Source organism: Lepisosteus oculatus, chromosome 3, assembly GCF_040954835.1.
Source record: "Lepisosteus oculatus isolate fLepOcu1 chromosome 3, fLepOcu1.hap2, whole genome shotgun sequence".
Lineage (NCBI taxonomy): Eukaryota > Metazoa > Chordata > Actinopteri > Semionotiformes > Lepisosteidae > Lepisosteus > Lepisosteus oculatus.
The window spans coordinates 59,928,909-59,942,073 of NC_090698.1; the positions used below are offsets into that span (position 1 = coordinate 59,928,909).

A 13,165-nucleotide genomic window follows, 5' to 3' on the forward strand; every position below is an offset into this window, starting at 1 on the left:
AATTGTACGTTTGTATTATATCTGTTTATCAGATTTCACTTGATTTTGAAAAGTTGCTTTTCCTATAGTGCTCTACACCAAGTTTCAAAAGGGTGCTGTTAAATTAGAAGAAAGACAGCATATACTTGCATTGAGTAATTGCTTATATTTAAAAAAATAGGTAATATAATAATATTATTATTAAATAATAAGTATAATAATATACTTAATGTAAAAAATGTCATTAGGAAATTGGTAAAAATCTCAGTTTCCTAATAGGGTGAATGCAAAAACACCCTTTTCTTTATTCTTGTAGATTTGAAATTAAATGGGGTAATGGAGAAAAACATCTCTTATATCATAGTTTGTCCTTGATTACTTGCAATGTGATCTGTCAGAGGCCTTCATAACAAGAGTGATATGGCACTCAAGGGCAGCAAGCTCTGTCCCAGAACTGAGACTTATCTGGATGTAGAAGCAACACAGAAGCTGTTAAGTATATTAGTAAATTGGATTCTGAAAATCCAGCCTTCCTGATATACTGCTTACACAGACTCTGATATTAGTCTTCCTGATGTGCTTGCTGTATGTACTCTCTTGTGCTGAATAAGTAACTACACTAATTTTGCACGTGGGCCTCGATTCAAAGATTGATGTTGCTGGGTAATGAGAGTTTTGCTTTATACAGAGATCAGTTGAGAATAGAAATCAAGGGAAGCAGAAACAGTGAGGATTTGTTGTGTATATAACCAATTGTAAGGGTGTATGTTGAGAGGAATGTGAACATGCAGAAATGGGAGCAAATGTATATTAAGTTTGGTGTTAGGAAGGGTGCTGCATATGAGCAGTTTTAAGATGAAATAATAATGTATCTTTACATTGACATTTTGCTAAGATATTGAGGAAATTTAAATATTTTAGAAGTAAAACGACAAAGTCGCTCATTTAAATGTTTGCGGAAAGGAGTTCTGTACAAAGGTGAATATCCTTACTTCCTTTCTTATAGTTCATGTTTAGTCTCCATATTCAGTAAATGTAGAATGTGTTTATGAATCTATTTATACATAAATTTCCCCTTAAAGTATAGATGGTGTAGAGTGTTTTCATATAAAGAATACATTTAACCCTGTTTTGATTTGATTTTCTCTCATGCGTTTATAAGTCCTCTGCTTTAATGCATCCCCATTTTGGAAACGTAAGGGGAAGTGAAAAATATTTTATTGATAAAAATCTGTGTTAATATAAATATGTTATGAGACAATATAAAGAACAACTATTCTCTTGTATTTTAAGATTCCAAATGAGAGTTAATAGGTTATCTTACACATAAGGTTTGGTGCACACAAATGGGGTTTTTGCCAAGTGCTGTTTATATAACTATGGAGAGACAAGTCTAGTTTACAATTGGCTAATACCTTGGCATTCAGAAATCCTGCACTGGTAGGGAGGGAATATTGGGGTCCTGTTTTCCATTTAACTGATGTGTGTTGCCACAGAATTAATAAGCATCATAGAGTAATTAAATGTATTCTGGCACTGTCACATCTTATAATTATTCCTTCCAACAAAAAAGTGATTGTGTTTAGAAAACATTGTACATCTGGGCTGCACAAGGGTTGCAAGTTGGAATAATTATTGCTGAGGTTTCATCTCTATCCCAATCAATTTTCTGTAGTCAGATATGGAGCTCATTATCTCCGAGTTATAGAGCAACATTAATTTGAATCTCTTCTGTGAAATTCTAAATTTGAAGATTGCATTGCCACTTCACAAAACAATGCATAATGTAGCATGTAGTTCACAAACAAAAAATGAGATCCTGTTCTGGCATTGCTATTAAGTATGCGCAGGCCTAATTAGAGGATGCTCGTTAGTGCTCTGTTGATAAACTTGGTTGACACTTCTCTCAAGCAAAAGCAGCTTAGGCCTATTGATGCACAATTAATGCTTATTTTAGTTATGTTGGAATGTGGATGTGGTTTAAGGATAAAAATGGAAAGTGGGCTTTTCTTGCATGTTCCTCAGATATTTAAAAAACTGCAATTGTTTAAATCTCCCAGCTACAACAGCAGGGAAACATTGTTTTATTGCCAGTTTTATTGCCAATCAAGTACTAATAGTGTTGCTTTCTAAATACACGATGAGTGTATTGGGACACTAAAATATTTTCAGAAGGTATAAGGGCCATGATTCAAATATCAAGGTATTATTTCAGTACTATTTCCTTTTGAGGTTTACGTCAAAATTCTTTGTCTGTATATTAACTGCACTCTGGATGTCTCTAAAGTATTTAATGAGTGGTAACCAGTAATTTAACACATAAGAGTGCAGTAGTTTTGACTTACTGTATACTACTATCCCATACTTAAAATATGTATGAAGTTGCATGGATACAAATGACTTGGGCAGTGAAAATTTGAAGAAGGCACATAATGTTATAGGGATCTTGGTGTCTGTTATTTATTGATTGAGAGAAAACAAAGGAAATAAAAACAAAGAAATTTAGCATATACCTGTGAACTTTGTGAAATTGTAAGTTTGAATACCTTGTGAAATTAGTTTGTAACAGATAAAATAAGTCACTTTGTTTTTAATTCACCATGAGCAATATTTTTCAGGTTTCCTAGTTTGGGATTTGTCAATCCACACAAAACTGTGTAGACAAATTGGTATTTTATCTTACAGCATCGAAAAGTCTGGATTCTTTCAAACCTAAATTGAATTACTCACTTAGTTGGATTTTTTGTTTGTTTTTTCTGATGAAACTACTCTGAATGGAATAAAATATTGTATTATGATCTTAATGCAGTTAATTCTACTGATGAAAATAACCAATAGCATTAGGTTGGAAAGGAATCCAAATCTACCTTCAGTATTATATGTTTAGATAAATGTTTATTGCTGTACATTTGTGGTATTCCAGCAAATTTTATAAGGGCTGCTGATCTTTGTGCAGGAGTGACCCGTTTTAAGGGACACAGGAGAAAATGAAACGGACAATCCTTTGACAGGAAGAAAGCTGAAGGGACGGAAAATAAATGCGCTGTTGCTTATAGCCCCAGGATGAGCACAGACACTTCTGATAGGTGTTTGGAGGAAAATTATTCCCTTAAAAAGCTCTTATGTGTTAGTATTATTTACACCCTTGTACAGGAAATGAAATGACAGCAGAGCCAGGATTTTCTGTTGTTTTCTGAGCAAAGTACTCTGGCCCTCTTCGTTTCAGCTGGAACAAATGACCCTTTTTATTAAGCTGTTGTTGGAGCTGCTGACGGTATTAATTTTTAAGAAGCTTCCAAATCTACTTAAACTGCTCTAAAAATACTGATTACCTCCAACCAGTACCAGTACCCCAGTGTATATTTATTTAAAAAAATGAGAAGGGGGTGGGGGCTGTCTCCATAACCCCTTTAGCCTCTGTGTTTTACTCCAGGCATCAGTGTTGGTAACATTGCTGGTTCAACCAGCCGATGGCAGATTAGAAAGCCTTGTTGGAACCACGTGATTCACAAGTTTGAGATCTATTGTCTAAGCTAGATTCATCAGACGCCATCAGAATTTCAAGTGGCTGAATGAAATTCAAATGCGCTGTGTGGCATCTTTTCTCTCTTTATCCCCCTGTTTGTTCCTCTTTTTTTTTCCCCAAAGCTGAAAAATACATCTTTGATGAATCTGCTCCTCACCCTTAAGCTGTCTGTCTGCTTCTCATCAGATCTCAGGTTGCGGTTCACTGAGCAGAAGAAAAGATTTTAATAAAAGCCGCGCCGAGGGCTGTAATGCATCATTTTAGACCCCTAATTACATTACAATGACAAATATCAATGGTGACAACAGCAATAACCTACATCCTTTAATGGCCATGTAGAGAGAAAAACGTTTGGGCTCATAGCCATTATATTTAGTCTTCATTTAAGGTGAAAAAACTGTATTTTATTTTTTTACAAACTTGATCTTTTTGAAGATGTCTCAGTAGCTGTGGAAAAAGGGGGTCAAAATTAGATGATAGCCTGAGTTGAAGTGGTGTTTCTGAGGCAACCTAGGCTCTGAAAAAAAGGAATTGTCAGCCTAATTTTATTAAATAACGGATCCTTTGTCCCCTCCTAATTAGTGTGACCATGAAAAATTCATTGATTCTGTAATCTGATTCTTTCATACCTAAGGAATCCAGTTTTAGATTTGCTAGAAACAAGAAACATTTGTAAATTCAATATGCTATGTCTTTTAAACCTACTTCAGTAAATATTTATCTGTTATGTATGCTTGAGTCATGATTTATGGATATCCTTTTCTAAATTAGAGGGGGGTGTAGAACAGTCATTGTTTGGATATTTATTACTGACATTGTTAATTTAGATGTTGTTTAATGATTAATGGTTGTTTTTTTCCCATAGAAGGAAAGTTGTAGTAGTGTGCGTCCTAAGTTTCAATCACACCTGAACAATTAACCTCTCATGTTAAACATTGTAGGTGCACTGCAGTCTCAATTACATCTTTACTTGCAGTATTTGTTACAAAGCCAGTAAGAAGCATTTTAGTTATTATATAACATAATCTAGTATAAAATACAGTAACAAAATTAAACTTTAATGACATTTCCTTAGAAACTTTGACACTGACTGCCACTGTGAATTATTGTCTACAGCAGATACTTTTATGAGTACACTCATCATGCTGTGTTTAAGATTTTAAATTTCATTTCAACTGAGCTGTTTGTTTACTGATCAAATTGTGAATGATATCTGGGGAAACCGCTTGCTATTTTACTTAAAATATGATTACAATATTTTCTTATAATGTTTTGCCCTTTTAAGCTCTTACTGCCCTTCAGTAAACACACCTACCCTTAGAACCTGAAATTATTTTTTAAAGGAAAATTTGCAAATTAATAAATAAACATTAGAAAATGAAATAGTATCACAGAAAACTAAATCCCCATTTTTCAAAACTGAAACCATGGTGATGATGCCAGTTTATGCAATAAATATTAGGTTTAAAGTAAAGAAATTAAATTAGTTACAGCAGGAGAGCAATACACAACTGGGTTGTCAAGTTCCGTTCTGTGCCAAATCTAATTACAAGCTGCTGCTGTGAGACTGTGGACATTTTATCTGGAAAACTTAATAAATATATGAAAAGCATATTTAAAGGCATTTTATTCTGACACTAATGGGCCTCATTTCTTTCTTGCAGGCGGAAATTGTGAAAAGACTGAATGCTATTTGTGCCCAAGTTATTCCCTTCTTATCGCAGGAGGTAAGGCCTCAGAGGGATGTACTTTTAGATGCCTTGTCAGGTGACACAAAAATGAAAATGGAGGAAGGCATTGCCTTTGATGTTAAAAGCCTAGTCTGTTTCTTACTGCACTCTTGGGTTTTATTCTTGTGTATGTTCAGCTAGGGTAGTTATCGCGAATAAGCTCTAGCACCATTGTGTGTAGTCTTGTATTTCAAAATACACCATCTAATCCGGCAGTACTGGGGCAGAAGAGAACAAGCCAGAAGGATCCAGAAGTGTGATTTAAAGACATTTTTGGTTTTTGGGACATGTAGGGCTTTTCATTAAAAAAAAAATGTAATGGCCTTATCACCAATGAAAGCACTGTTGCCACATTTTTATCTCACTTATGCAACCACATTATTGTGTCATAATGTGAATGTGATTGCAAATTACAATGTGCCAAAGCAACCAGAGTCAGCTGATGACTGTCCAAGTCAAAAGACATAGAAAGAAGTACGCAGTGGAAAGTGTGGAATTCAAGTTAATAGTGATGGAAAAGCAAAGGAACCTGAAATTTTCCACCCAAGAACGTTATCCTAAGGGAAGAGCTTGTGGAATATTTGGCCTACGCAGGTTTAATGGACATAATTTTTAAAAAATGAGTGAAATTGATATTAATGTCAGTGTTTAATAATTATCCTTGTTTGCTGTAGAAACATTCAGGAAATTTCTCCCGTCTTCATTCTTGTTTAACATACTGCACACGAGTAAAAAGATTTGCAAATACTTATCAGAACAAATAGTTATTCAGTTATATACCCTTATAATTGTTTTATAGCATTGAAACAGGTGTTTTTATTTACATGTGTCATTGTGCCAAAAAAAAGAAATTGGCATGTTTCTGAACCATTCTAATTTCTGTTGTTTTCTGTGAAAAATGTCTGCAAATATTTAGTTTTTTGTTAGAACCTAAGGATATAGAGTTTGCAAACACGACGGCTAACCAAGGATCTTGTCAAACTGTCTCCTGGAAGAGGCCTTCAGCAACATGCATGGGTGGCTTGTTCCCAACTCCCACATTCTTTTGTAAAAAAAAGTGCCAAAACATGGCCAGAACATAAATGGGAAAAAAAAAGCAAATATTTAGTTTTTTACATTTTCACCTTCACTACTTTCAATGACATATTAGAGACACACCCAGAGGTGAGTGGGGGGCCTGGGAAAGGCTCACCCATAACCATTGGTGCCTCTTCTGTGACTGAGGAGCACAGTAGGTATTGGCACACAAAATGAGTTAGAGGTGGCAAGGAGTAATGTGCGTTTAAAAACTCTTGAGATTCACTTTGAAGTGTATTGTTATGGAAAATATTATGAAACTGATCAATAATATGGAAAAGGGGCAAATGTAGCTGATTGCCAAATCAATATGAAAGGGATAGGCGGCAGTGTTAAACAGTATTATGAAAGCAATGGGAACATAAAATCTTACATAAACAGTGGCAACAGGCTTATCTTGGAATGAAATTCCACAGATCTCTGTACTGATCCAGTTAGCAAAAATATAGGGCATTTTGAAAACACAGGAAATGTACAATTGTGCCAGTCTTTAATCTTTGTTTAGCTGTCCAGTTGCTGACAAAGACTTGAAGTTGTTTTGCCTGTGGAGCTGAAGCCTTTGTCCTGTATGATGATCAAAACATGGAGAATTGTTTTGAGATTTAAAGGTACAAGCTGGTAAAATGAAACCAAACAACTTGATCAGTACCCATTCACCTACCTTAACCTTAGATAACTAACTCAGTCAAGTGGATTTGTATCCATGTTACCATCAGAAAATAAAATTACTCTCAGATTTTGCAACAATACTTCATATCATAACACTTTACAACACATTAAATTAGCATTGATTAAAAAATCATAGATCATGATTAGTTAACAATTCACTAATCATGGAAAATAAAATTTTGGTATGGTATAATATACAATGTTATCACCAGCAGTTGAGTACATGATGCCATTTTCCGTATCATATTTTTTTTCATTTGTTTTGGATGTATGTGCAATTGAGACAGGGCCTTTTGACAGTGTAGCTTTCAGTCATGTTATGGCAGCAAAGCCTTTTTTATGAACCGGATAAAGGTACAAGGAGATGGTGACAGCCTTTACCACAATGATAAAACAGATGGTAGGTTTTATTAATAATCCCCAATAACCTTTATTGTTAAAATACAACAAGGGAAAGTGGGCTTCACTGAAGTGGTTTTATTGAGAATCAGGTAGATGACCTAAGTGTGTATTCTAGAACAAACCGAAACTGATAAGGGTATCTTGAGATGAAGCACTAGAAATGAACACATCCATTAGGTTTTCAAAACCAATGTGCAGGTACTGTTGTTTTTTATCCTGGAAATACATTACAAATACCACAGAAAAGGGGAAAAAAAAGTATCGCTAATGTTTCTGCTTTAAATCCACAAGCCTTATAGGAGATAATGCGTTTTGCACCTAATATCTAAAAGTAGCATGTAGGAAAACAAAGAAGTGTATAGAGTATATATTTCATAAATAGTGGATTATCCTCCAGTTCTTTCTAAGAGTGTTTATCTTCCCTGGTTATGAAGGAGTGACATTTCATGTGAATCTGGCACAGATTTGTTTTGGATTATTGGGAGATTTGAACTAATGAAATTAGATTAATACAGATGTTGTTACCACGGCGGGGTTAGATCATAAAGCATAATATGGAATGGTTTATACCTTCTGAGAACTGTAATCTGATGAATGAAGAAAAAGCCCGTGGCCTTTCTGATCTGTTTTTGTAAACAGCACCAGCAGCAAGTGGTGCAGGCAGTGGAGCGAGCCAAACAAGTGACCATGGCAGAGCTGAACGCCATCATTGGGGTACGTGACCATTTCCTGTCTTTGTGTTACCATGGGAATATGATTCTTTTCTTTATCCTTCTTTGCGAGATGCCAGAGGGGGTAGGATTTCAAAACCTAAAAGCAGTTCTCTGAAGTGTGGATTCCTGCGGCATTTCAAAGCCGCAGAGTTGAAATTGTCAGCAAAGTGGATTAACACTATTAATGTTATTAGGTGAGACTGCAGATATACGTTTATGCTTCACTTCATCCTTGCTGTGAATGCTGTGGTTGCAGAACACCCTGACTAGAAAAATGCATGAAAGTGTACGTCGTACGGCTGGATTTTATTTTTTTTAATTGACGAAATAACACATTTCAGGTACCTGTACACGCTAGAAATGTTTTTGAAAAAGTATGGTGTGGAGCATGCGCGGAAACTGACCAGTCATGAATGTCATTAATTGCTTCCTTTTCTTACCAACAAATGTAACTGCAAAATATAAATATGTTAAAACATAACTGAGGACTCTTCGGTTTTACTATTTAAAATGTTTTCATCCATTGAATATTCGTGCCTATTTAGCAAAATGCGTTTAGGATATCTGGTTTGCGTTTGTAAATCAATAACATCTGGTGATTTTACTGTTTGTGTAAAAAAAAAAAGTTTTGCTCCAAATTGCAGATTGAAGGAGAAAAATAAATAGAGGATTATACATTTTAGAGGTAAAGGACAGGTGGTTAGTCTAATATTGTTCGGTTACAAAAATAAAAAGAGCATCTTTTTAAAGCTGAACAGGTTCAGCAATGATTTCTTTTAATTTCCATGCTGAGCAGGACACCATCATTGCTCTGGTACCTTGATAACACTGTCTTAAAACAATATTTTACATTTCATGGAGTTATTTTGTACCACAAATCAAGGAACAAAAGAAGGAATCAAAGAACTGGTTGTTCACACAATGTGGCTGAATTAAGGTGCGAAGGTGTTTTATCTGAATGGTGTATTAATCACAGGGACAGCTCTCCAGCAGGTGCTTGCAAGTGTTTTACATTAGATGTTTTTCCTCCTTTATAATAAAGATCCAAAAGTTGTATTTGTCCAGTTTGTTTTGCACTTTACATTATTTATGGCTTGCACATGAAAGTCTTTTACTTTTATTTTATTCATCGTATCAAAAACACTTTGAAATGCTAATTATTCCATTTACTTTGATTAAAATTCAAATTGCTGAGTGAAGATGAGGATAAGGGTCCCTGAATAATCAATCTAAAGTGAGGATAGTGTTTCAATTAGGTCTCTGTTGCGTTAAAAAAAAAACGCAACAGAGGTTTGGGGTGTTGAGAGCAGATCTAAAGCCACAGCATCCTGCCATCATTACTTGTGCATAAAATGTGTTTTTGGAACAGAAAAAAAAGATGCACCATATTGCTTTCTATGAAGGGCAATAGTTGAGATACATTAAGAAGTAGGGCAAAAAGTAACAATTATTTTTAAACAGGACCATTTAATTATTATATGCATTTATCATATAAGAAAGCAAGAATATAATTCTTCATTGTGAGCCTTTGGGAGCAAGATGGAGCCTAATTATCTTCATCATTAGTTTGTTTTATGGGACAAAGAGTGAAAATTTAGAAATAAATCTATATATAAAATAACACACACAATATTCTTTTAGTCTTTTGAAATTGTCTGAACTAAACACAGATAAGGTATATATTAAAAACTAAAAAAACAAGAAGTTTTAAAAGACATCAGTTTCTCAAAAACTAGAGAAACGTCCCCCAGCGATGTAAAAAGAAACATTTCTGCCAAAGAGCCTCAGGCAATGCCTCTCCAGATTTTTAAAGGAGTTTTGAATTACAGTATATACATGCACCTGTAGCTGGCTGTCTTTTTTCCAGGTTGATTTGAGTTTACAACAAAGCACACATTTATTTTATCTTATTTTAACCTCAGTGTTCTGACAACAAATTAGAATGTCTTGAAGTTTTTTTTATGTTGTCTTCCCATACAACATTAAAAATTTTATAGCAGTATCATTCATCATTGCTCATTGTGAATGATATGTGCCACATGAGAAGGTGATTATCATCAAACCGAAGCTTTTTTGCTTTGTCTCAGACAATACACAAGTAGTGCATTTACTATTGAGTGAACTAGTTGTATTTTAGATCAGTTAAACTTGACAGTAGAATTTCCGTTTTTTAACCTGATCTTATTAGACATGTGAACTATGTAAGGCTGGTCTTGTTAATACCAGGTTAGGAAACCTCTATGGTTTAACCTCTGGTTGCTGCTAGCAGAATTTCTAATCTGATGCCCCAGTATGATGCGTCCCTAAGCCTTATTAGATGTTGTCTTTTGAATGAGATGTTCAACTAAGGTCTACTTGGCTGTTAAAGATCCCATGGCAGTGTTCATGTTCACTATTTTTAAGAATTTGAGTCACATGGTGGCTGCTATTCATCATCCAGGTGGGTGCTGCACTTTAGTGGTGGACATACTGTATGAATGAATAATTCCTGCCTTTATATAACGTTATTCAAAATTCCATTTGCTCAAAGGATCTCAAGGAGCTTTACATATAGAAGTGGATCTGCCTCATCCACCCCTGAAGCATCTTATCCACTGTGGTTTTTCCAGTCTTCAGATGCCATCTACACCACTTTCAGCGGCAGTGTCCCAGTACTAATCAGACACAGCACTGCTTAGTTTCTCATCCATCAATCCATTTTCTGACAGCTTCATCCAATTCAGGGTCGCAGGGGATCCAGAACCTATCCTGGCAAGATCCATCATCCACCAGTCCATTGAGGGGGGCACACAAACAGACACATACACTCACATCAGGGACGGTTTTCCCAGAAGCCAGTCAATCTACAAGTATATATTTGGACTTTGGGAGGAAATAGGAGCACCTGGATGAAATCTACAAGGAAAGAACATGCAGATACCACCCCAGGAATTGAACCCAGGGCCCAGGTGCTGTGACGCAGCAATGCTAACCACTGCAGCACTATGTTGCCCTCTTAGTTTCTCTGATCTGCCACAATCAGGCTACAAATGGAAAATTCTGCTTCCATAGCACAAGGGCCACCTCTTGTGTCTAAAGCACTTTGGAACAAAAAATGCTATACTAAAGCAATACATTACCATTATTTTAATGTGTTGCATTTGTATTATTTTCTTCTTATAAATTTAGAGGATGGGCTCTGAAGACATTGTTAGTGTTCTGATTCCAATCCTCACTGCAAGGAAGCAATATCTAACCAACATCCTGTTTGTACATACCTATAGATGTAAAACAGTAGTACTTTTCCGTGCATTGGAATAGGATATGATGAAATGTGCCTTTTTTATTTCCTAAAATTATGCCAATGAATCCAGCAAATGAAGTGAGTCAGTGATCCATGGAATTTAAATGCAAAATATTGAAGCCAGCCTTGGAACCTGGAGACTGCTTGTTCTCTTGACAATAAAACAGTTGTGTTTAATGGAATGAAACATTGTTATAATGAATTTTTCTGTGGGTCATGTTGAGTTTCAAGAGCAACAAATTGTAACATGTTCTGTTAAGTGAACAGGTTTTCAAACCAGTACTTAAAAACAAATACATCCTGCTATTTTAATAGATAACTGCCATGAAAGTTCTTCAGTACAGTATACATAACTATACTGTAAAAGTACATAATTCATTACAATATTAAACAGATTTGTGCGGTTTTACATTTATGAAGTCTGATAGATTCTCAAATCTAAATATTTTTTGTACCTGGTAGTTCTTTTATAGAAAACCAAAGGGTGATGTTTTGTCAGATAATAGTTTTTTTTTAAAGTGCCTTTGAATTGTTTAGAGATAACATAGTAATCAATTCAGGAGCCTCTTGCATATTCTAGTGCATAGCATTTAAAATAGTGGGAAGTCTCAGAAAATTATTCACCATCAATTTTCCAAGCAATAACAAGGCTTGGTGGCTTTTTGCCTCTTACCATGTTAAGGGCTTTCAAAATGATTGCATAAACTATGTTCGAGAACAGTGAGGAACTAAAACTGATTAAAATGTTCATGCTTCAGTGGGGTTGACGGAACAATTCATTTGGGCTTTCTCTGCCTCCTGCAGCTCAAGATGAAGTATTAAAATTCAATGGATTAAATCTCTCTCCTCTCAGTTCAGAAAAACATTAGGTTTTAATGGGTTTAAACTCATAATTTTTTGGTCTGGGCTGGAGAAATGTCCAAAAAATCTAGTTGAATGTTATGTGAGCAAATGCAATTCAAATTGTTCTTTCTTTTAGTATTCCAAATTTTTCATTTGTGTTCTGTGTGAACTTCTAGAATAATATTAGATACTTTATTAAGCATATCACAGCGAAAGTACTTAAATGCTTATTGCTTACAATTTGAGCAGTTCACTTTGTTTTATAAACAAGTGACAAGGCTGAACAGATTTGCCAGCAATATCTTTTGTCATGCTATGCAGTCATTCTTTAATAGAGTTCTCAATAGGAAATACTGACAAAACCAATCAATAGCACAACCTAAATTCTGGGGACTGCCTTGATGGGACTAATTCCATTCCCCAAAAAATGTCCACGACAAATAAAGCCTTTCAAACTTAGAGAAATTTGACTAACATACATTAATTTACTGAAAGATAAAGAATTATCACCAAAAGAAAAACACTTACCAAAATTGAGAGTGGAAAACAATCCATGTCTCTGTCTTCTTAATCTATATTAATATCCCAAGAAGTACAAGATATAATTCACATATTCTTTCTTTGTTCTCCTGTAGGCATCTTGACCATATGTATTGCCGAATTCTAAAAAATGTAATAAATATAGAAGAGCATCGACTGAATCTTAACCATAATCGTGCAGCTGGCAACACAATATCTTTCATATCCTTTCTTATGAAATGCAATTTAATGTGTAGATAACTCCAGGTTTTGTGTGTAAGTAAGGCGATGCAACAAAAAAACAGAATTTGACCTGAAAATTTTTGGAATTGCAGAAAAGACCTTTGATTTTCATAAGATATATATTTAAGTTGGGCAGCACGATGGTGCTGTGATTAACATTGTCACCTCAGAGCACTGGGGG

At 35.0% G+C, this 13,165-nt stretch overlaps 1 protein-coding gene across 4 annotated transcripts in view; it reads left to right on the forward strand.

The window, feature by feature from the left end:
* LOC102686925 (transducin-like enhancer protein 4) overlaps positions 1-13,165 on the forward strand; it is an 84,021-nt gene that overhangs the window by 8,942 nt on the left and 61,914 nt on the right. For 2 of the 4 annotated variants that reach the window (XM_006626887.3, XM_006626885.3), the window contains exons 5-6: positions 5,170-5,232; positions 8,023-8,097. The exons of 1 other annotated variant lie outside the window; for it this stretch is intronic. In XM_006626887.3, coding sequence (XP_006626950.2) covers positions 5,170-5,232; positions 8,023-8,097 — 138 coding nt within the window. The remainder of the gene's footprint in view (positions 1-5,169; positions 5,233-8,022; positions 8,098-13,165) is intronic. One more of the 4 variants, XM_015368097.2, reaches the window with a different exon arrangement.